The 25,565-nt window shown below is 39.9% G+C and overlaps 1 protein-coding gene across 2 annotated transcripts in view; it reads right to left on the bottom strand.

The window, feature by feature from the left end:
• Window positions 1-9,740: 9,740 nt before the first annotated feature.
• Window positions 9,741-25,565, bottom strand: part of PRTFDC1 (phosphoribosyl transferase domain containing 1) — a 44,873-nt gene continuing 29,048 nt past the window's right edge. Inside the window, exons 5-9 of one of the 2 annotated variants that reach the window (XM_071560748.1) lie at window positions 16,161-16,178; window positions 14,624-14,706; window positions 14,165-14,211; window positions 12,150-12,226; window positions 9,741-11,523 (exon numbers count right to left, since the gene is read on the bottom strand). In XM_071560748.1, the coding sequence (XP_071416849.1) occupies window positions 11,476-11,523; window positions 12,150-12,226; window positions 14,165-14,211; window positions 14,624-14,706; window positions 16,161-16,178 (273 nt within the window). In that variant the 3' untranslated portion in view covers window positions 9,741-11,475. The remainder of the gene's footprint in view (window positions 11,524-12,149; window positions 12,227-14,164; window positions 14,212-14,623; window positions 14,707-16,160; window positions 16,179-25,565) is intronic. The other variant, XM_071560749.1, reaches the window with a different exon arrangement.

Here is a 25,565-nt window from a genome sequence, read left to right as displayed (position 1 = left end):
ACCTTTTGCTTTTTCCCCTTGTGCATTTCTTCTCCTTGGACAGTTGGTCGGGTTTAAGTTGGTACATTTTCAGTTGGACTTCCTACAGCATGGAACAAGCTGAAGTGCCTGGTAGCTGGCTGGGGTCACCAACACTCCAGTTCTCAGGCAGGAGCAAAGAAAGGCTGTGAAATGGCAAATAGGATTTCAGGTTGAACATTTTGAAAATGGAAATAAATCTGGGGTTATGCTCATAGATGTGAGGAGATTTTAAATGGACTTAGGAGCCATAAGGCTATGTAATTTTTGATTCATCTGGGAAGCAATAGTACAAATATAAAAACTTTGTCTAGACTAAAATCTAGTGACCTTTTCTAATCCTGCATTTTGCAGTGACTCCACCTAAGCCATTTGTCTAGATGTTATTTGGCTGAACTGTAGTGGGCATGGTATGCAATTTCTCTTAGTTATCCATTTTAAGGATCAACCTTCAGCTCAGAAAGATAAAAGAAATGTCAGGACAGACAGAAAGACTCTGTGATTCACAAGATGTCACATGCTTCAGTTTCTTGACTGAAATTTTTGAAATGAGAACCACCTGCTTCTGGTAGTAATGCAGCATCTCTTACTGGAAAAGCAAGCAGCTATTTCAGTAGAATCTGGGGAGGGGGGGAGGGAAGATACAAGAAAGAAATTCTGCCAGAAGGTTCAGCAGCAGTCCTGTGAGACCAGAAAGGAAGCACAGCAGATCCTTCAGTCTGAGAGCCTGGCAGAAGGCTGCTGGTTCCAGTGAAATTAAGACAAGGCAGAGCTGAGCTAGAAATACAACAAAAGATGAAGGAAGACAATAAAAGAAATGCAGTGGGGGGAAAAGAGAGTAGTATTTGGAAGAGACCAAGGTGTTGCAAGCAGAATATGATCCAGCAGTTGATCTGCTGGGCAAGGGGCAGAGTAGCCGAACCCCAGTGCCCCTGGCCAGCACTGTGAGAGGAGCATCTCCTCAAGGTGCGGCTGCTGAGCAGGGCACTTTGGCTTGTGCAGTGCCACTGTGGCTATGAAAAGCATGGACCCTTCAGCCTCTGCAGAGCCTTGATTTCATCTGGTGTGACACACTCTCCAATAGCTTAAAAGTAGCACTGACACATATCGCTGAAATCAGGGCTGTAACATCTCGATTTTTGAAACAGAAAATCTAAGTCTGTGTTGTTGCCCACATTGCGTGTTTGTGCTGTGAGAGCCAGCTCAGAAATATCTGCAAAGGGCCAGCCAATAACCATCTTATCTAAAGCAGCACTTTGCTTTGGACGTTGCTGCACTTGGCTGTCCACTTGATTAGATGAACTTCCATGTTTCTGAAGAGCGATTTGCAAATCTGAAGAATAGAAGGGAAGGTGATATCCAGAAAGGAGGAGAGGGGTGGAATCTGGCCTCAAGCAATATGTGATATTTGGGTGGGAGGTGCTGAAAGCATACAACTGTTTCTTTCAATTTTAATTGCAATAGAATTTAAAGGAATTGTAATTAATATGACATGAAAGCTCAGATGGAATGGCCTGGCATAAACCGAGCCTGTGGTTAGTTTAAACATCTATCATGCTGACCTCTCACAAATCAGGGTCAGGAAACAATGAGAGGGCAGGCAAATGTTTGTGCAGTTGTTTGCTGACTGGATGTTTAAAGGAATGCTGGAAGAATGTGCCAAGAATCTGGCTTTTTCAGGAAAAAAAAGTTCTTGTTTTTAAAGGACTGACAGATCTTTAGAGACAAAGAGGAGCAAGCTCATGCACAGGTGAAGCCAAATAAAACCAGGAGCAGGACTTCTTGAAGTTTCTCCAGGTGTTGTGAATAATCCAGAATAGTAGGAGAGGTAGGAGGCATCAGGCTGTAATGCAGCATTTTGCTGTGCTAATGTGTGGAACCCACACCGAGAGTGGGAGTGAGGTGAGGGTCTCATGATTGTGTAAGGCTTCTACAGGTGCCTGCCCAGTCCAGAGTGGGGGAAGCAAAGTTGAGGTTGCCAAGATAACTGATGACTGCAATGCATTGGGAAAAGCAGATCAGCAATCTCTGGCACTGCCACAGAAATCTGGGGTGGGAACTAAGATGAGGCCCAGCATGTACTTTATGCCATTGTCATGGCTAGAAGGGCTGAAATTATAAAGGACATTCCTCTAAAGCCAGTTGTTCTCACTTTTAGGCTGCTTTATTGTGCCATAAAATGTCACTGGAGCAAGAGAAAACAACTTTGTAGTTGCTGAGATAATTCAGAATTTAAATAGGAGCACTGAAGTGTAATCAACAAACTCAAGATGTGTTGGAAGAAATAAGGTGCATGGATCTGCTGTGGAAAGCATGATGGAGGGCAACAAGAAACTCACTTTGGATGAGCAGTGTGGATTCCACCTTTGAAATATACTGGTTGGAAGGAGGGAAAGTGAGCAAACATAGTTAAAACCAGACTTGTGAGGGCTCCTTTAACTGGAATTTCTAAGGTCAGTAGAGCTAATGAAGCACACTCAATCCTGCAATCAAGCAGGAATTCTGTGAGTGACTTAAAACATTGAACACAGAAGTCCTGGTAAGAGTTCTGGAAAGTGACTGTGAATATGAGAAATAGAAAATACCTTTTAGCTGAGACTGTTAAAACAGGGATAGAAAATACTGATTTTTATTTTGATCTGTTTTTCTATGTTATTGTATGAACATTATACATAAGAATTACATTCTGTCTTCCAGAAAGCAGTTAATGCAGATGGTGACACATGAATGCTTAACTGCAAAAAACTCCTAACTTTTAGAGCAAATTTGGTATGATAACTTTGTGTTGAATTAACTCAGAAGAGTGATGGCAACTTCCCAAGATTTTTCACCTTAGATGAACCTATAGACAAAAGAACAAATTATAATGCTTGTTTTCCTGGAATGACTAATTAAAAGACCTTTGGAAATAAGCCGACCAAAGACTTTTGCAAAATGTGTCAGGGCAGAGGAAAATTAATAAAAAGCCAAAGCCCCTCCAAACCCTGAATTATTAAATAATTATTTATAAGTTTGCTTTATCTGTTAGGTCTCAGTTTTTATGGGTAAATACAGTACTGCCTACGGAGACATTACATTTCCCTATATATCAAAATCATCTGAAGGAGTAAAAGCAACAGCTCCTTCCAGGAGTAGCTCTTTTCAGCTGCAGTGGAGAACATCAGCCAGGTCTTGGTGCCTTAGTGTTTCATGTATCTTGGTACTATAATTTTGATTAAACCTAAACATGGAAACCACCTATTTCCTTGCTTTTCAAAATAACTTTTTCCCACCCACCCTATTTTTTAAGTTCTAGTCATGGGCTGGCAAGGAATGGTAGGTCAGGAATGGTATTTTTGGACTGTGGAACACACATTTATGAAGCAGTGTGGGGGCAAGAGTGAGAGCCAGCAGAGGGTGAGAAAAACTGGTTCTGGAAAGCAGCTGAATCAAAGTAGCACCGGCAGCCAGGGAGGGCAGCCCAAACCCTTGGGAGAAGGGCAGGGATGTTTATAAAGGCAGCTTGGTGACATTTTTCATTTAGAGCTTGTTCTTGGTGAAAAGTAACTCCTATGTCTCTACAGTTTTAAACTGTGATCCCATCTGCTGTAACATTGAGAGCTGAGCTTGGAAAATACCAGGAGACCTCAGCTGGGTGCTGGACTTGACACTTGGAATTGCATTGCTGCCTCCTCTCTGAGCCCTGAGGGAGGAGCACTGTGCTTCTGGCTCAGGCTGCTGCACAAACCAGAGACTGTCACTGTTCTTCTCATCCTCCCAACCCAACTCAGCCCTTCCAAAAATGGCAGGGTAAAACACTACTATCCCCATCCTGCTTCAAGCCAGGCTGTTGACCCACAGGCTCAGCTGATACCCAATACTCTGCACTACATAACTGGTAATAATTTCACCTGGTATTCTGCTTTGGCTGAGAAAGGGTTTCTCTTAGCAAATTAAGGTGGAAGATGCAGAGGTCCTGCCTGCTCTGTCAGGATAATGGCTGTGGATGAAACTGTGGCTTTAGGCAGGCCAGGTTGGTCTTAAGAAGCCTCAAGGGAGAAAGCCTTGGGATTCATAAGCAGGTGAACCACAGAGCAGAATAAAGCACCTGTGCTCCATGCTGACTATTATGATTCATAAACAGGAGTTTATATTTTACTCTCTTTGTCTTACTAAAAATGGGCCTTGTAAATTATTATGAGCTTTGGAAAGTCTGCCCAATGATGGCTGAGAACAGCTACGATGTGTCTTTCTCTCTTCAGGTAATGAAGATTTATCTCAACAGCTGAGACTCCCAGAGCGTGTTGGTGGATGAAGATGTGTAAAGCCTTACCAAAACCTGCACAGCTGCTTCCCCACCATATTTAGTAATGCATCTAAAATGGTGGCCCCAGAATTTACATCCTTGTAGTTAACAATAGTACAAGCATTCCTAATTTTAGGCTAATGCCATTATATTAAAGGAGGCTAAAGGACTGTTTGGAATAACATCCATACTCAAAATGATACCATTTTCATGTGTACACCTGCACTAACTCAATCTGTGGCTCTGATCTTGCTAGAACTCTGTAGGAGCTTAACTCAGGGTGTGTGAGCAATTGTGGCCAGTTGGTCTGTGTTCCTTTGCAGGAATAGGGCCTGCATGCTATGGTGTGAGTTTGCTGTTCAAATACAGAGAACGTGCACTCCTTGAGTAGCTTAGATAGTTTTCACAACCTATTTTGACTTCACAAAAAGCTGTTGTCCTTCTGCATAAAATAATTTACATGTCTCGGAGACTGCTAAAGTTGACACAGTCTAAACACAGTTTAGGGATGGAAAACAACCTGGTAAATCTGTGCCCAACCAAGGGCTTCAGATCAGCCTGAGGCAGAGCCATGATGTGCCTTGGTTTCCTTCTCCCCTTCTGCACAGGAAATGTGTTCTTCTATTTGATTCTTTTTCTATAAATAAGCAGACCATAATCAGGAAAACACTTGCTAGCTTTGGACACCAGCTTGGGACTTGCGTGGGGAAAATATTAAAATACTTTGAGGCATATTTTGGCTAGACTGCCATGAGATATGGCTGAGGCCTGACAGAATCAACAGTGTGCCAGACCTGACCTGGATAAACCCTATTCTGTGTTTATCTGAGCACCGAAACTAGAAAAGCTGCAGCAAAGGAGGATGGTTGTTGTGCTGATTTGTGTCTCAGTGGCTGATTTCTCCTCCAGCCCCAGCTGCTGCCTAAGCTCTGGGAGCAAAGAAACCATGCCAAGCAATGGTGGTGGCAGCAATGTCTGTCTCCAGATCATCCTTCACCTCTCTCACAGCACCTGCTGAGCTTGTAAATTGGTTTCTGCCCAACATAGACTAAGAGAAGTTGGGGGAAATGGAAATAAAGATCTAAGGAATAGGGTAAAGCTTGAGATGAGAAGATTTATAAACCTCAGAAAATAAACCAGAGGGGCTGTTAAGAACAACACTGAGATCTATTCAGATGAAGTTCCATTGGTGTGTAGTCATTGATTACATTTAAGACAGATTGAGATTGACTTCATAGAGCTCTCATCTACAGCTTTGGCAAAACAGTACTGGAAGCTTCAGCTGGGTGACTGTAGTTAAAAGCTTGAATGCAGTTATTAGCATCATTTTATTATGTGAAATGTGAAGATAAACAATTTCAGTTTATTATGGTTTCCTTTCCCATATGGCTAAGTGGGCCCAGGACCAAACTGGCTCTCAGCAGGAAGCTTCCATCTCCACACTCAGTCAGCAGGTCATATTTAACCAATTTTAATACCTTTCCTGTACACACACTGGTGGATCCACTCCAGTCAGTACTTCACAGATAAAGCTTTTTTATGACACTTCATTTTCTACTCTCCTTGACTCTTCTGCTGCTCATGCCACTGTTGTTGTTGTAGCTGATCTTCTTTCTGTCTCGAGGTGCTAGTTTTTATGCTGAGTTATTATTTCCAAAAACTAAATTTTGAGCACTTTCACCTCATTCCAAATTTCCTAAGAAAAAGCAGAAACATTACTACAGTAATTCTCATTAAAATTCAAACAAATAAATCAATTGAACAACACTTGTATGGTTCAGAAAGACAAAGAAATATTCATGCCCACATCAAAGAATGACACAAATGTACTTGCCTCTCCTTTTCGTTCTGATATCCTCCTGTTTTCATTCCAAGTTATGTTATTGTATGTTTTGCCAGTCTACCCAGATTAGGCAAGAAACATATTTGTAAGAGTACATGGTCACTGAAGGATGCAGCTAGGCACCTACACAAGAAGGTGAAATCCCATAAAATTTTCTTGGATGCTTCTGCACCTTCAAAAATCTGCTCTTGAATGTTTCAGGGCAAGGGCTTATCTTTCCTTGTTAACAACAAGCGTTTGTGAGTGTCCTTAAAAACTACAGGACTGGCAAGGATTTGGTTAAAAGAAACCAGGATAAAATACAACATAAAACCAGGGTGTAACTGGATACTAGAAATCTGAAGAAAAGAGATGAATACTTTTAGAAGTTTAGGAAAATGAAAAATTGCTGAGAAAATGCGCTTCAAAATAACTTTGTTTTCTGGCTTTGCTTCCAAAACATCTCAGTTAAATTCCAATGTTTTTCTATGCAAATTCAATAGCTTTAAAAGCTTAACATATATCTTCCAGTAATAGCAGTCCCTTGTGTAACCTCATAACTTCACAGTGATGACAAATGTATGAAGCTTTACAAACAGGAGGAGCAGTGGATTCTGGAGTGTGTAGTAATGATTCAATGTAATGAAATTTTGTGTCATGAACAAGACTTTCTTACCATTATCAAAGGCCAAACATGCAGTTTGAAGAGAGACTTCTAGAACACAATACTGCAGTCATTCTTGTCTCTTTCTGCTGTTGAAAAACAGGGGAAAACTTTCATGCCACTCCTGAAACAAATGAAAGGTCATCCTCTGAACAGTATCCAAAACTCGGCATTACACGTAAATTGCTGTACTGCAGACTCCAATAATTTGTCAGTAGTTCATTGCTCCATGCAGCAGCAGAAGGAACAAGGCCTGACAGCAAGTATTTAACTAATTGAGTCTAAATTTCTGCATTTGGAAACCCCTTGGTGTTCCAAAACAACTGCTGGCAGTAGTGAAAAGTTCAGCTGCGGATACGCATGTGTTTGCGTGAAGGTACAAAGAAGCCAAGCACTGGTTTAGTGACAGAAAGGAAGGCAGGATCAGCCAATGCTTCAGAACAGCACAAGTATCCAAACTACAGCTGACAGCCTTCAAAGGGCTTATGGAGCCTCACCCAGAACTGATGTCTCCTTTTTACCTTTCTAAAAAATTTTATGTGTCCCCCATGCTTTCTGCAAAATAAATGACAACCTTTCCTCAGTATGTTAGCACTGCCTTCTCTATTTGGACAAGACGTCTTGCCCTTCTCATCATTTGTAAGTGCATAATATTGCTCTTTCTTAACAAATAATTATCCTTTTAACACCACCAAATAATCCCACAGGGTAGTTTATGGCTTATGATCAAACTTTTCTCGCTGGCCAAGTGTTGCTGCAGTGCTGTCACTGCCCTGAATATCCCTGGCAAGCACAGCAGTCATTCCTCAGTGGTGCAAACACTCTCACTCAGGTGCTGGGGTGTGTGCAGGTGGCTGCCTTCCCAGACGAAGGCATGTGGCATTAAACGAGGAACTGTGAAAAGTATATGAAATTAGGATGAAAACTCTTATTTTCCCTCCACTTTATTTTCCATGTTTTGAGAGGATGGGTAAAGCACCTGACACTGCTTCTTCCATGAGATTTCACATGGGGGCACTGATAGAAGCACAGGAGGAGGTTGACTCAGCCTCTGGGGGGCACAGCCGGAGCTGACTTTTGGAAAACTGAACTAACACACACCTACATTATCCTACAGGTGTACATTTCTCCCTCAGATTTAAGGAGAAAAAGAATCTAAGACATCTTTCCCAGTACACTGAGATACTGCATTCATCTCAGATCTTTATATGTAGACTATCAGAGGTTTTGGAAATCATTTAAAAAGGTAAAAGAAGTGAAAAACATTCCCAAATGTGTTAGTTTTACAAATGGGCAAGGATCCCTCTATCTCTTGCTATGCAACCCTATAATGGTTTTGAGACTCATTTTTAACTGAAACTGAAAATTAAAGTTTTTAAGGTAACTAGAATGAATTACAGTTTGTGTGTGTAACAAGTTTGATTACAATAGGAGTTTTCACTGCTATGTTATCTGGGAAAATCAACATGCAAAATATGCAGAGAAGCTGATTCAGCTTTTATTTCTTCAGTATGAAGAAATATTAACATTTAGAATTACCAATATTTGTATTTAAATAAATCTTACTTGTCACCAGAGAGCAATGATGATGACTCATGATGTGAGTACATCTCCAAGTTAAGCTTTTTAATATGTATAAACTGTGATGATTTGACTCTTTCACAGATCAGAAACTGTTCTGCAGTTGAATATCTCATACAGTTTGTATTGTATTTTGGGGGGAAATGTTGGAATTTTACATTATAGAAATTTATTAATAAAACTTTGAGGATTAACATATCATGATCTAGAACTACAATACCAGTAGTATGCAATCAAACAGCCATCCACTATTTTCTGCTTTGTTCAGCTCTAACTACAAGAGGCAGCAACTAATTCAGTTGAGAAAATTTCCTGATTACAGACCTTTTAGACTACTTCAATTCTATTTTTTAAGCATAAACTACTAGATATTCAGACTGTATCTATGGTTTGCAACATGAAATACTAAGTTAACCAAGTTGCAGGAATGATTCTTCCTACTTTGACATTCTCTCCAGAAAATCACATTTGGGTATTTTGGAATTGGACCACATGTAAGATGAATGGGCTGATTTAAATCTAAAACCTGATGGCTGCTAAACATTTATGTAACTTTAGACTAAGTTACTGCCCATGCTAATTTGTATTCAACAGGTAGAGAAAGGATGATGGTGTTAACTGCAGAAGAAGAAAAACTGAGATAAAAATGGTAGCTCACACAATACATAAACACAATGTCCATGGGAATTAATGGATTTTAAAGAGCATCCTCTCCTCTTAAGTAACAGATGTTGCTGAACTGATCAAAAAACCCCAAACGTAGCTCTGTGGGTCATAGAGGGCAACCACAACTGGAAAAACGTTTAGTGGCCTTTTAGTTAAAGGAATAGAATCAGCACTAGCATTGAAACAGGAGACAGTAAACTCTCTGGGCACACCAAAGAGACTAAAGCCAGTATTAATCAGACACATATGTGATTACCTGTTCCCTCAGTTACACTAATGGTGTTTTGGAATCTGATTGTTAAACTAACAGAAAATTAATTTTTCAGATGAAAGTGCTTCAAGCACAGAGTAACATGGATGGCAGCTGAGGTACCTGGACATGCTCAGGTACATAAAGATACAAAATTCAAATATGACATTAGAAGAGAAAACGCCTTTTTTCACAGTATAATTGCACATGCGAATTCACCAGTGAAACCTGTATGGTGCTTTTTCACAATGTTAAAAGTATTACGACAGGAGGAAACGGAATTAATCTGAAGAAAAAATCCAGTTTTATATTTTCTAGAAATCCAGTCTTTTCTATTAAGGATGTAGATTTTCATAATATGAATCTTCCAATTAAACAGTTTTAACAGTCTGAACTATGTACATCTACAGTACTTCATATTTGTACACTAATTTTACACTAATTTAGTTGCTACATTTTTGGTGGTGGTGGTAAAGACTGATCATCGTCTTCAAGGTGAATCGGGCTGTGACTCTTTAAGAAGAGAGGGAACAGGAAATAACCTCATGGATGTCCTGGACTAAGCCTAAGCCTAAGCACTTCAGTCTACACAATGTGCCACTACTACTAAATCCACAGAAGTCAGAAACATTAAGAAAAACTTTAACACTCTCATAAAAGAAAAAGGGATGAAACTTTTCAGCAGTTTCTTCCAGGGGCTGTGTGGGTATGCATTCCTCTCTAAAGACGAAGAAAGTTATTTTGAGGGAAAGCTTCTCAACAGTACTCTTTTAAAAAACAGGTTAAAAGAGTAGAGAAGAGAGGGCTAAAGCATAACTCCAGCAATCACAATAATTCTTTGATCTTTTTCATTCCCTTAACATCATGGATTTTATCTAAATACCAATAGCTTATGAGTCACAGGATACATACATAAGATATGCTTAGATTACCAGTTAAATGCATATTTTCAAAAAGTTTTTATGGGATGTGTGAAATATGCCGAAGCAGGATAATAAACAATGTGCAATGTAACAGGTGTGCTTAATATTTCTTTATTAGTTGATAGCAGCTAATGACAACCTGCCTCACATTTCAGAGCAAAGCTACTGACACACAGCTACTTTGCATTGGTTTCTCTCAGGAAGTTAAGAACAGTTACATTCAATACAGAATTAAACTTCTTGCTGTTAATGCAGCATGTAAAGTCACAAACTTCTTCAAACATGATCTATAAAGGAAGGAATTTCTACAGTCTAGTGCACTCATGCATTAACTGTTTTTTCTATGTTTTCCTATAATTTTTTCTTCTATAAAAGTCTTCTCCAGCATTGTCAGATCTCTATTCTTGAAGAAGACAAATGATTACAAAAAGTTTGACTTAGACATGCTACAAAAAATAAATTATAACTGAATAATTGTCTGACTAACTTTCGTGCTTAATGAGGTTAATTAAGAATATATGCACAGGACACTGTTAATTTTTATATTTCTTTGTGTCCTATGGAAGCAAGGGATACCATGCAGAAATTCAAACCTGCCTGGCATTGTTTTGTCTTGATTAAAATTCAGCGCACAAAACACGTTATGGCTACCTGACATATCAGAACGATGATATCTTCCAGTTTCAGATCAATGGTGTCTTGCAAAGGTTCATTTTGACCCACACTAATTCAGTGCATTCTGAGAGCTAAAACCTTTTTTTGGAAGAGGCAGCAACACAACATACAGCTTCAGCTAAAGTATTTGAATTGTGGAATTAAATCAGAATAATACTTTCAATTTGGCAGCAGCATATTTGACCAAGACTAAAGGGATTATGAAGTTGATAAAATCCTGTAAAATAATCTTCATGCACAGAATGGCATTTTTGAATGGTCTTATGTAACACAGTGAAGTCCATGAATTGCAATGGGTGGAATGATGGACTGAACGAAGAAGAGATGCATTCACAATGAGACCTGAGGCAGACAAGTTATTAGTCAAAAGGCATCTTATGTGGTAATTTTAGAAGGCAGTAACTTTAAAAGCCCTATACTTCACATTTTAGATAAGAGCTCTCACATCTGTAAATATTAATCAGCATAAACCCCTTATTATACTGAGTTGGAAGACACATGAGCCAGTTGAATCGCTCTTCTGGGAGATGCTTGAGGGAGTGTAGTCAAATTTCTGCTTCACTGAAATATTCAGGTGTGGATGTTACTGCTTCAGACTCTGTATTTTGCTTTGCCATGATCATTGATAACACATATGTGCTGAAAAAAACAGAACACTGATTGCAAAAGCATGTTTGATTACATTATTGATTACAATTAATTGGTCAAAAATACTTTGGCTTGGCCAATCCAGTGATCTTACAATTACTCTTTCCAGAGATGTGGAAGTGAATTCTGACTTCACTTTCTAGCTACAGAAAGTTTTTCCACTTGGAATTCCCAGCTTTGAGGTCCACCCTTGGAAGTACCACAAGAAACAAAGGCAAGGTTTGTACCTTTTTTCTGTTCTTACCTCTCTGAGAAAAGGGGCAGGCAACAAGCGTTCAGACAGTCCACCTGCCCTGTTTCCCTTGCACTGCTGTCTCTGCACACACTGGGCATGGGGACCTGAGAGGCCCTAGGCTGACATAAAATGGAAGTGTAGCAGGGCCGGGACTTCTGCTCTCAGGGGCAAGAGACAGGAAGGGACTTTCACAGTGCTGAGCAGCGACTCCCTTATATTCTTTGAGGTTTTGCAAGGAGCTCTGCACTCACTGAAAGGATCCCAAAGCCCAAGCATGTCAGACATACCTTCTCAGGGCTGCAATTATGGAGTATTTATGGGAATAAATATGGGAAAAGTAAACCAGTGACTTTTTAAACAACTTTTTTTAGAAGAAACTTACATTTAGATCTCTGAAGTGCTCATTGTAGTCTAAGGCATAACCTACTACAAATAGATCTGGAATTTCAAATCCGTAATCTGTATTGAAACAAACAAACAAACACCATCACTACAAGATCAGTGGGAATTGTAAGCCCTTCAATTCATGTGTTGGTTCTCAACAAGAAAACTGAATATAGGTAGTCAGTTGATGTTACATCACTTTTGACTCTGAGACATGAAGGTCAGCAGTAGCCCCATAATGAGTTCTCAGTCACAGAGTATTTTTGACAGTAGAGAGTAAGAGAGTTGTGTAAAATTATCACTGGCACATTGTGAAAGGAAGACAAAATCTGAGCTGGAAAATTCTGCTTGTGTTTGGAAGCTCCATTGGTACATATGTGTGCTGACAACTGTCCAGTACCACAGCAATGATGAAAAAACCCAAAATTTTAAATCAGAAGTAAATCTCAGAGAGCTATATATTGTGCTGAGAACAGCACAAACTATTTTGTGTATTATGCTACCAATACATGTCAAATGCTTCTTAAATTAAAGCTCCAGCCTTATGAAGATTCATGCACATGCTTAACAAAGCAAATGCCTGCAGTGTAGGTGGATTATACACCTCACACACCTGCAGCTAAGCACAAGCATGGACCTTTTGCAGTGTGAAGGGCTGTGCAGTATCAGCACTGTACAAAACAGGTCAGACTTTCCAAATTGTTCAGTAGCTAGAGAAAAAAACAATCTTAGAGACACAAAAATAAGTTCACATAAAAATTTTACAGGTATTCATGAAGGAATTTATTCAGTTGATAAAAATGGGTGTTATGGAATTATGAATTTGGGTAAGTGAGAAAATGACACAGCACTGTCAGTGATTTACAAAAGAGATCTCTGATGTTTTATAAAATTTATCACCGTATGAATAAAGAAGGATAAAACTTGTTTTATTTTACAAGTTAATACTAGTTAATAAAAACATAAAGCTACCCTTCATAAAGTAATTTTATTGCCCTTTTAATATGTTTAACATTAGTGAATCCAGTCAAATATATTTACTGGATTAAATTCTAAATGTTAAAAGTACCACTCTACCGAATAAAAAGTTGTGGAACAAAATCTCTGGGTCATAGTTCAGATTACTGGATCAGAACCTCAGGGCTACATTCAACATTTAAGTAACTCCTGTTTCATAAAATTTCCCTCTCTCCCACGTTCCAAATCAAGACCCTTCATGCTGCTGCCTCCTGGTACTCACCTGCCTAATCTCCTCCTCCCCTCCTCCCCAGCTCAGTTGACCAGAGCCTTCTTCAGTAGCAAATACTGTCTCGTCCCTTCTAGCTGGCTCTGTTCTTTTCGTATTTAGCCACATACCTCTTATTACATTTTATTCTAAATAAGTCTAAAATTAAAATAGCTTTGTCTAGCTCCATTTATGGCTTCATCATAGGATAGTATAAAGACCAATAATTCAGAGAGAAGTGGTGCTGGTGTGATATGAACAGATCAGCAGGAGAAAGTTTAAAAAGCCCAATTTATATTTTGCTCTTTTGGGGAGTGAAACATATTATCAGTGGTTACCCCTTGAACAATAATACTTCTAAAAAAATAAATTAAAAGTGTTATTTTGGTTAAAAAAATTTAAAACTTGTGAATACCTAGTCACAATAAAACACCTCTCATGTTCAGATGGAATCCTGAAGCTCCTCCAAAGAGATGCAACAAGGAATGAAAAAGAAGAAATGCACATTCTCTTCTATATAGTTTGTCAGAGTCAGAAGATAAAACACTCACCTTTCATGGAAAAAAATTAAATCATTCCATGATTCCCTATAAAGTTAGTACTCCACAGAAAACCTAAGGAGGCTAGGCTTTCCAAACCACAATTACACTAATCCTTCCACTGAATCCGTAGTCCCATCGACAGCTGATATTTCACAATGCTTCTAGCAGTCCACAGAATGATATGAAAGGTAAGTGACAGAGTAGTGGTAACTTCTACTGTCATGTACGGATTTTCACAACACTTACAATCTGGTCTGTACCCATCAGGCCGAGATGTTCTTTTCACCAACAAACTGTAATTCAAAATAAAATAAATCCTGTTTAAATCTAGATATGTAACTGAATAACATGCATAAAAACTATTCCCTTTATAAAAAAAACTTCGGAGCCACGTGAATCCCTGTTCTTGTTCTGCTTCTCTTGCTGACAACATCCTGATGGCAGGGAAGAGGTGGGTGTGTTCCCCTTCCAAGTCCATCAGTGCCAGTCTTGAAATGGCTGGAGGGTCATTGTCACTGCAGAACAATTCAAAAGCATTTCCTCTCCTTTCCCCCACCCTGCCCTCAGTGACTCAGGAAGCTCCTCTGCAGCTCCCATGTGATACTGCAGCATCAAATTACAGCACATCTCAGACTTGGAACCTCCACTGGAAAACACACTGGACTAGACTAATTAATTACCAAGTTTTGTGATTGTTTTACTCACCTTGCCACTTTAATCATTTTTGGCTTGTATTTTTCTATATTATTAAGCAGAACTTTCATGGTCCTTCCAGTTCCAACAATATCCTTATAAAACATGAAAAACAGAGTAAATAAAACACAAAGGAAAGCTGAAAAGAGGAAATCTGGACAATGACTGAGCAGTTCCACCTTCTTATTTGGTGGAGATGATTTATTTTTCCCAGTGTATTGTAAGCCTCATCCAAAAAAGTTTATAATTGAGCTTACACTCTTCGAAGCAAGCACTTTCTATCCACAAAATAATCAGTCCAAGGACTGTCCACTTCCTCTTGAAAACAGCTATGTTGCAAGTACTGGGGATGTAACAGGGGACTAGAGATGACCTACTAGGCACTGTAAGGATGAAGGGATTAGTCTTTTCATATCATTCTCCAGATTACAGTAAGTCAACATCTCTCCATGTCAGGACTAAATTCACCCTATTTGTTGTTTTATTATTCCAGTACAAATGAGGTTTCTCCAGAGATGCCATTTCCAACATCATCTCAATGAGATCAGTAGGTACCTGGCTACAAAACTGACCATGACATGGAGAGCAGCTGTTGTTCCTCAACACAGTGGGTGTGGATTTTTCATTAGCAACACCTAGTCTCTGCTCCCCAGCTGTTTAATAGAATTAAGAAAATTTTCCTTGGACATTTGTAATATCTGTTACAGCAGCTAGAATGAGCAAATATGTGAGCTCCCAGCAGGTAACCAGCCATGTCTGTGGCTGATGATTTTTTCCCCATCCTTTCCTAAGAAAAGACATTTCCATCATTATACAGTTGCTTCTTTCCACTGTCCAGCTGACATCCCACACATTGGGTCTGAAATGCCAGGCAGATCCTGATGTGCTCTCTATCTGTACCAGTTGCTTATCCAGCATTTTCAAAGAGAATCACCTATGTTAATTACATGGGAATTTGGAGCACCAGTGAGGTTCCTCTACAAATGAACACTGTCGTTGATCCACAGCAGCTCTGTTATGGGCCGTCCCCGGGGAACACTTCTGGGTTAGGGCTAGGGTTAGGGTTAGGGCTAGGGTTAGGGTTGGGGTCAGGGAGGAGAGCTGGATGCAGGAGTCAGGGGTGGGACTTGAGGGAATGACTGACACTCCCACCCAGACTGGGATCAACCCCGAAGCTGTAAAGCATATGCAGGCTACTATTTCAAACTGATGCACCTGAGAAGTGCAGGGCATCACTGCAGTTGATTCATTGTCCTCTAAGGAACAGAAGAAGTCGCAGAACAGTTGTTGTTGAAAACACAGAAAGAACAAATCAAATGATGCAGAAGCAAAGACTACTGGGTATCACAAGGCTGACCAGCAATTAGAGTGCCAGCATTGTAGTTTCATCCCTCATGCAATTGCAAAAAGACTGAGAGGCCATTAAGCAAATCAACCTCTCTCGCTCTTCACCACCTCCCAGTTGAAGAAGTGTCAACATAGGCTTCAGAAACTGAACACCCTATCATGACTTTATCTAAATACAATATGATATAAGCACCCAGCTTACCTCCACAATTAGAACATTCTGGAAGAAACAAACAAAAAGGAATACAATTACACAACATTCACATACTAAAATAAACAAATGTTTGAAAAAGTGAAATGAAGACAGGTCCATGTGCATATGTACAACACAGTAGGACACAAGGAGTTTCCTTTTCCATTTTTGTGCCCTGAAAAAGAGCCAGACATAAGAGCAAGTCCTGCAGTCAGGAGCCACAACTTAATTCAGCTCTGTCTAGATTATCATCTTTGGCCAAGAGCGGATGTAGCTTTGGAAAATAAAATCAGATGGAAGAAATCCAAATGGGATGAGCTGCACTTCATTCCAGTGTCTCTAGCCATGTACTGCAGTGTACTCTATAGTTCACTAAAATATTATTTCCAACATTAATATGATACTACAACAATAATATTCTTTCTCTGAAATAAATGCTCTTCCTCCCTCCACCCACAACCAAGCAACCTTCCAGTAAAGGGTTACAGGCCAAGTTGTACCACCCATTCTCATACTGTGAAGCACCCTCTTTCTCTTCAAGTACTGCTGCTGAAATCAGTATTAGTTGAAGAGAAGGGGAGTGGTCCAGACAAGAGCAGTGATGTCAGACTTTATGATAGCATCATCACACAGGTTGATCTTTTTGCTGAAATGCCTCATCACTGTTCCAGGAATCACAGTATCTAAGCAGACTTCTGTTCTGCTATTAAAAGTGGTAATAAGATGCAATTTTATTAGAAGAAATAAAAATGTATGTATTAGTAAATGTTATCATAGCCATGTTCAAAAGGATGGACTCTTAAAATCTTGCATTCAGATCTACTGTCTGAAGTGAAACCTGCAGCAGCAAGAGGGAAGTTATTTCACAAACATCTTTATCTATCTCTTACTGTATACATCTTACATGCATGTGCATGCTGCATGTCCTGCAAACCTCAAGGCCAGTTTCATATCCATGCACACCAGACTAGCTTACATTCTGCTTCCTTCCTGTCACACTTGTTGGCTTTGTGACATACATAATATGGAGACTTCCTTTTCCATCACAGAATCCCATGGTTGAGAGTTCTAAGAAAGACTCAAACACATGGAGAAGTGTGTGAAGGGAGCATGCTCACAACCAGCACTCCTTTGACAGTTTCATTACCTGATATGTAAATAATTGTTAATCTTCGAAACGGAAATTATTAATATAGATTATCCATATTTATAGTCATACTGCAGCTTCTCCTAACACTCACAGTGCTTGGTAGGGAGACATAGCATGCTTCATGCATCAACCATGGCAGAAACATGTTACCACACACTGGTACCTGGACGCTTCTGAAACGGCAAAACACTTGGTAAACGTGTGGAGAGACCTCCTGGTAGCAGGTGGGCAGATGTTGGCAATGGAGATACCACTCAAAAAAGCCACTAATTTAGACTGAGCTCTGGTTGAATGTATATTAATCTTAGAGGGTGGCTCCTTTTTGCTGTTTCCATAACAGGTTTCACTGGTGGTTATCCTGCTTGGCAGTCCTGACTTTCAACCTCTCAGCTGCTGACACAAACAACTCTGTGTCTGAAACACCTAGTCCTGTGGAGGTAAAAAGTCAAAGGCCTCTTAACAACAAAAGTCCAAATATGCCCTGCCTCTAGAAACTTCTTCCTTCAAGAAAGAATGGAAGTACATCAGTCATTTAGATAAAAGACCAAATCCGCGTTCAGAAAAAGCTTATGACAGGTGTGTAGGCACATTTTCTTGAAGGAAGCCTTTTGGGTCCAAAAACGGTTTGGCTCTCATCTGGCTTCCTGGATGAAGTCATAACTAGGAAAAACAGTTCCAAAGACTAGCTCAGGGTCTGGGGCATAAGCAAATTGCTTTATTCAGTAAGTGGACATCTGAAGATTATGTCAGTAGTAATGGTTTAACCACCCCTGGACACTTGCACAGCTGGTGGTGATACATGTAAATATTTATGTGTTTATACACACACACATACACATAAATGATATATATGATACAGGGAGAGAGCAGAAGTTGACAAGGAAAGAACCTCATCAGAACTAAAGATGGAAACGAACTCCTTCAGTACCAGGAAAACAGTCCAGGATAACTGTGCGTTGCATCTGCAAGAGAGGCTGACCTACCTTCAGCCTGACATCCTGACCCATTCTACTATCCTTTGCATCTCTTGCTGCTCTTCATACTGCTGGCAAGAACTGCACTCCCAAAGGACCTTCTAGTGACAAGACCTAACCAGTAGCTATAGCATGAGCTGGGACACCCCAAATCTGACATGGCAATGGGCTGCACAGTCCTGCATTGTCAGGGTGACACAAAGGCTGCTCACCCCTGGAGCAAAAGTGAGCCATGAGCTGAGGGCAGCAACACAGCTGGCACTGCAGGGGCCTCACCAGTCCAGGACCAACCCACAGAGCCCCAACAAGGAGAGTAGGCAGACCTGAGACTTGTTAAACCAAGAGTGTGTATCGTCAGGTGAGTTTATGGTGACGAGGCAGATCTGGGGCCAAGCTGGGATGTCAATCCAGAGGTTGGGATCAGGTCCAGCAAGAGTAACATGATCAAACACAGCCCAGGCAAGTCCATAGTGATAAGTCTGATGAAGTCAGTCTATGAGTTGGGGTCTGAATCAACATTTGCAGTAATGTACAGGCATGGCTGCAGCTGTGCTGAAGGTCAATATCCACACAGCTGAGCTCAGGCATGGATTAACAGCCCAGGGCTGAGCTGAACCAACGCTCCTGTGCCCACCAAGGGACCAAGGTCATGGCCATGAAGGCCTATTAGTGCACACAAGGCTGTGGCAGACTGAGAGAGAAGCACAGTCCTGGGATATTTAATTAAAAAATAGGTTTCTTTGCTACCACAGCTGCTCCTGCTATTCTGTCAAAATCAGAAATATGGAGTCTCTTGCTGGCTTGCAAGTGGAAATCACAAAATTGGACAGAATGAGGCCATGGCAGCCTCCCGTGCTATGGAATTGGGATTAACCAATAGGGAGGAACAGACCTCACCATTGATCTTGTGAGAAAAAAAATCATTGACAATACAAAATGGGGCTAAAGAGACCATGAAAGGTCATCAAGACTATTCTGTTGGCCCAAAGAATCAACTTTAAACTATCCCTCACAGATATCTGATTTATCTGTTCTAGAACATGATGAGGACTTCATAACTTCCCCCGACAATGTGCCTCAATGCTTCATTATCTAAGAGCAAAAGTACAGTTAGACAATGTCTGTTGCTATTTGGCCTGAACTTGTTCTGCAGTGGATATAGAAAACACTTTATTTTCTTCTTTTTTTTTTTCTGTATTTGGAAAAAGATGTATTTCCTCACTTTCCTCTTCTGCAGATTAAACAACCCCTATTTATTCAACGTCTTCTCACAAGACATATTTCCTAGCTTTCTGATCACTTTTGTTCTCCTCTGGAAGCTATCCAGCTGGTCAGAATCTTTCTCCAGTTGTGCTGTCCCAAACCAGAAAGAAGACTTTTCCAGTGGTGAGAATAAAAGAACCACTTTGTATGCCTATACAAATAATCCTCCAGTTCAGAACTGTTGCTGAGTCAGTACTTCCTCACTTGTATTTATGCAAAACATTATTTGCATATAAACAAAAAAGTTAATATTCATCTTTACTGTCGTTATATGTCATTCTTTGCACCAAATTCTTACAATAATTTCTTAAGATCTTGCAGTCTTTTTCCAGGTAGTGTGACTAGCACTAAATGCTGATTCCATTTTTCAATCATGAATTAAATACTGTATAGTCCCTGGAGAATATGCTTTAATGCACGTAGTCTGACACAGAAGCATAATTAACTGTTTCTCGAGAACAGCCTTCCAACCAGTTATACATCCGTCTAATAGAAATTTAATCTTGTCTGTGTTTCCTTATCACAAATGACTCATATGAAGGAAAGAGGATTAACGTGGATCCAGACATGCCTGAAGGGTTTGTCTGGCCACAGGAGTGATAGTCACCTGCACATGACTTCAGCTGAAGTATAAGATCTTGTATTTATTGCCTAACTTCAGAAGGAAGAATTTTGGTGGACCCTGAAATTGTCTGACCAGCATCCCATTATTGCTGCCTCTTCTCCATAGAGTTATGGAGTCTGGCTGTTGCAAATAACAGACACTGGAAGATTTGGTCCTTTGAAAGACACTTTAAGTTGTCTGGGTCAGGAAACATGGATTCTGTTTCATATTATGCACATTCTCATTACTTCCAAAACACTGATGAGGATTTTCTGTGCTATGGAGAAATCCCGTATGTAAGGAATTTGTAGGGGAAAAGCCCTGTAAAATTTTTAGGTATGAAAACATTTTGGTACTATAAATAAGCAGGCATCCTAACTGTTCAGAGTGATACCTTAATCTCTGTTTTGATTATGCAGGGTCACTGTGTCCAAAGTCATCATACTTTTCAGTCATTAACTGCTGATTATGACTGAAAGCATTCAAAGTTGTTTGCCATCCTCTGGTATCAGAAACCATCTCACACAAAACAATGTGATGTTCTGGCTATATTTCTACCTATTCCCTACCTTTCTACTGCTGAAGCAAGCTACTGACAGAATATTCCAGAAAAGGGATGGCATAGCAGAGAAACAGAGGAACAAACTACAGACTGCCAAGGAATGTTTTGATATACAGTAACCAAGACTAGATAGTGGTGATGTCCTGCTAAAACTGGTTGAAACAGATTAGCTTATCCTTGGTCACATCAATAGCACAAGATAAAAGAAGAATGTAATGGATACAACAAATTTGTACATTATCAGGAATATCACTGTCATCCTAAATGCACAGCTGGCTGCACACAGCATCTCCTATGAAAGGTCAGTTACATTAAAGACCTTACTCAGCTTAACTGTGAAAGCCACCTGTGAGCTGGTGTGCAGGAGACTGGTGAGACTCACCAGTTGTGGTGCTACAGCAGTTACTGATAGCTGGGCAAAGGATAGGAAGCTAAAGGATATTGAAGAAAATATATTTTCTCAAGTATTTGTGATTGAAGCTCCTGTATCTGTTTTGTTCTTTCAGATATATCTGAGGCAATTGCAAAGAAGGAAACCACATGAAAATAAAAGCAATCCAGCCTTCTGGATTCTGTCAGCTTTTGAAGCTCAGAGAACAGGAAATAGGAACATTTACTGACATGTTGACTAGACTGAAGATGGCTTAATTTCTGAGTAGAACCATTTTCACCTATACAACTTCTGAAGTAGATCCAGAAATCTAATAATGGTGCTAATATATCTTACAGTGAGACACAGTATAGGCAGTTTTTTAAAATACATCCTGGCAAGATTTCATATGTAGTCCAAATAAAGAAAGGATGTTGGCTCAACTCTCAGAGAATGAAACACCTTCCTACCAAGTCATTATAAAAGAACCATCAGCTTCCATTGCTGATGGATCAGAGGGATGGCTTGGAACTGATAGATCTGGATGACTGCAAATCATTCTCTGTTTACAGCTGTTTATACCAGGTAGCTGCCAGGAGATAGGTTGGTGAAAGACACAGTCATAGAATATCTCAAGTTGCAAGGGGCTCATAAGGATCAAGTCTGACTCCCTACTCTTTGCAGGACTATCTAAAATTACTCAGACCATTGACCAGACACTTCTTGAAATTTGACAGGCTTGAGACCCTGACCACTTCCCTGGGGAGCCTTTATTCAGTGACCAGCCACCCTTTCAGTGAAGAACCTTTTCCTACTGTCCAGTCTGAACTTCCCCGGATATGGCTTCATACCATTTCCTCATGTCCTGTTGCTGGTCACCAGAAAGAGGAGATCAGCATGTTCCCTGTCCAGTGCCCCCTTCAGGAAGTTGTAGGCTGCCATGAGGTCTCCCCTCAGTCTTCTCTTCTCCAGGCTGAACAAACCAAGTGATCTCGGCCTCTCCTTGTATGGCTTTCCCTTTAGGTCTTCCACTAACATGGTTGCTCTTTGCTGATCACACTCTGATAGTTTGAAGTCCTTCTTGCATTGAGGTGCCCCTAAGTGCACACAATATTCAAGGTGAGGCTGTCCCAGTGCAGAGAAGAGCAGGACAATCCCCTCCCTTGCCTGACTGGTGATGCTGTGCAGATACCCCCCCGGACATGGCTGGCCCTCCTGCCCGCCAGGGCACTGATGAATCGTATTCAACTTGTCACCAATCCAAACCCCCAGGTCTCTTTCCATGACACTGCTCTCCAGCCTCTCAGCCCCCAGCTGTACATACAATAAGGATTACCCTGCCACAGCTGGAGAATCTGGCACTTGCTCTTGTTGAATTTCATACAGTTGGTGTTTGCCCAGCTCTCCACCGCATCCAGATCTCTCTGTAAGGCCTCTCTATCCTCGAGGGAGACCACAGCCCCTCCTGGCTTAGTGTCATTGGCAAACTTTCTTAGGGTATGTTCAATTTCTGAGTCCAGATCACATCTAAACACATTACAGTGGCCCTAAAATTGTACTCTGTGGTTCTGAATGCAAAAGGGTGCAGTGAAGTTTAAAATCCTCCAGTTTTGAGTGATCAGGTCACACACAACTTGCAACTCTGAACATGAACATTTGCACTGAGCAGAAATAATAAACGTGGTGTGAATTGGACCTATATGAAAATAAAATTTATGCTTTCATATACTTTTCCAGACAGTAGTAAAGATGGCCATAGCACCATGTCTTGGGACATCTGGAAAAAGTATGAGGGTTTTGACAATACTAGTGTTATGTAAAATGGAAATGAAATATTTTCTAATCTCTGTATTGCATGTGAATTTGTCTGTCATATTAAAGAGACATATTTTGACTCAACTTCAATATCTCTCTGAATTTTAAATTTTTTAATAATGGACTGGAAACCTGCAAAAATTGGAAATCTCTAGTGTACTGCTTCTTAAAGCCACACGAGCTTATACACAGCAAGGAAGTAGGTTATTTTTACAGCATCTGTAAGAAAAATCCTGACTTGTAATAAGCTGAAAAATACTCCAGCACTGAGTCAATACATTTCTATTGTTTACCTTCCCACAATGTCAGCTAACAAGACCAAGCAGAGTAATGAGAGCAGGTATGCCTCCTGCCTGACTGTAGCAAGTTCTATGGAAACAATTTTTCCTGGAAATGAATAACAAGTTTTTTTCCCCCTAGATTTTATGTTCCAATCAGAAGACTGATTTCGAAGGAAAAATTGCTATAAAATAGCAGTACTTTGAAGTTAGCACAGAATAAGGGTTTGAGGGAAAAGCTGTCTTTGAATGTAAAATTTAATAAGGTAAAATGCTAAGTTGCAAATTTAGAAAGGAGCAGTATTTCCTTGAAAGCTGAAGCTATGCTTAACTAACCAAATAAACAAGTCTACTTCGTGCTACAGCTCAGAGGACAAACTCAGCCCTCGCACGTACAGCAAGAGAATCAGGTAGGTACCTGAAGAGGGTATTTTCTCCTTAAATGTTTCAGCATAAAATTAGTAGATTAACATGCACACACTTTAAAAAAAAAACCACAAACCAAACTGAAACAGAAAGAGCTTAAGACTGAGAAAAGAAGAATGATTTGAGACCTGAAAAAACCACCTTACAGTGAAGTAAGGCTTGTAGCAGGAAGTAATAGCTTTTATTTAATTAACAGCCCATTTCCCAGTGGGAGAACATTTTTCACAAAGGAACTTTGACCTTTCAGCCCACAACCTCAGAGAGACCACAAAATACCTTCAACAGCTGAGCCTGGGAACAAAAATTCAGAACTGCTGTATGCACTTGAAATCATGGACTGAATAAAACACTGGCTTTACAGCACATTATAATCCCCCACTGCAGCTGCCCTCCAACTCATTTATCAGTGTTCCACAGCTGATAATTTGCTCTCTTATTTTAGCTCAGAGGAATTCTTTACATTTTTATCTGCCCCTCTGGTCACAGGGCAGGTGATTAAGTAGGGCAATAAGTTTTCTTATCTCAAATTGTCCAATTACCCCATTAGGTTAAAATTAAGAATTTCTCCCAATCTGTACTTAGCTTGAAGTTTGCTGATTTTGTTCAGACCAACAGAAGGATCAGTGTGCTTGAAGTTTTGTTTCTTCCAGCTATATCAATTGCCTACTTTTAATTTGCCGTTATTAATTCCACTTTCAAACCTTGTCTCATTTACATCCTACAGGATGCCAGTACTGTACAGCAGACTCCCAATGTATAACTTGATCTAAAAGAAGCTGAAGTAATGACTGTGTGATAGGCAAATATGCAACCATATGGCAACATGAATTTGATAATGCCAAGCTGCTCAATGCAGTAGGCAAAGGCATTAAAAAAGGCAACAGCAAAAAACTATTCAAAGTCACAAAAGAAAATTATGTTCACCATTTTCTCAGGGATGACAGTTGACTATTGGTAAAACATGCCTGAGTTAGGGAGGCTTCTCCATCAAGTCGCTAAATCAAAATTGTTGTTAGTTCAAAAGAGACACTTTAGGTACAGTGAAGAAATTATCATTTGAGACCCTTCATTCTAAATACCAGAAGTTCAGACAAACTGCTTTTGGACCTTGAGATAAAGGAATCTCTAAACAAAGCTCTGTTTGTAATCAGGCCAAATAACTACTCTGAGAAGGGAAAAAAAAGGAAAAGAACCATAATGTGGCAAGATTGGCCAAAATTTCTAAGGAAGCAATTCAAAAAGACAGTTGCACCTAAGTCTTGTAAAACTTATTGAAGGTAACAAGTAGAAAGCTTAAAAGAAAGAATTTTTAAATCTGCTACTTAAATATGAAACTCCTTGCCGAAGTGGGACTAGAGGCATAACAGGAGGTACAAAGAGATGACACAGATGTGGGTAACAGTTCTTAGCAATGAATGTATTCAAGATGAACCCAGATTTTGTAAGTCTCTATTCCTGCAACGTTTCACATATTCTTTCCCTGATAGAATTCCAGCTGTCTGCTGCTGAAGACATGATACAAGCCTAGAGAGACCTTTCATCCTGTTTGGTATGGTGATAATGGTGGTCTTACAAGTCAAGAAAATACACGGGAATTTGGACTGTTGGAAATACTTTTATTGTCAAGTCCTCACTGACAGTCTGGGTTCCTTCCTCTCTCCTCTTGCATAGAACTATTCTTAAACTACTTGAGGGTACTCAAAACATATTATTGGTTATATCAGCTTATAAAATATGCATGATACACAGTTGCTGAAAGGGGTGAGTTCTTTTATGCATCCAGTTCCACAAATAAAGGCATATTTGTGGAAAAAAAATAACCCCCCCAAATCTCCTTTTTACCAATGTCTTTTTATTTTTTTAGGGGTGATGAGTAGAAGGTGTCAACACAGTGTATTTTCATATCCTTTAGTTCAATTTCCATTCAGAAGTGTGCATTTTCAGTTAGTTTATTTCTATGAAAACCCTTTCA

The sequence above is a fragment of the Pithys albifrons genome, chromosome 7 (assembly GCF_047495875.1).
Source record: "Pithys albifrons albifrons isolate INPA30051 chromosome 7, PitAlb_v1, whole genome shotgun sequence".
Lineage (NCBI taxonomy): Eukaryota > Metazoa > Chordata > Aves > Passeriformes > Thamnophilidae > Pithys > Pithys albifrons.
The sequence above is the reverse complement of the archived record's forward strand: the minus strand, read 5'-3'. Positions and strand labels throughout refer to the sequence as shown.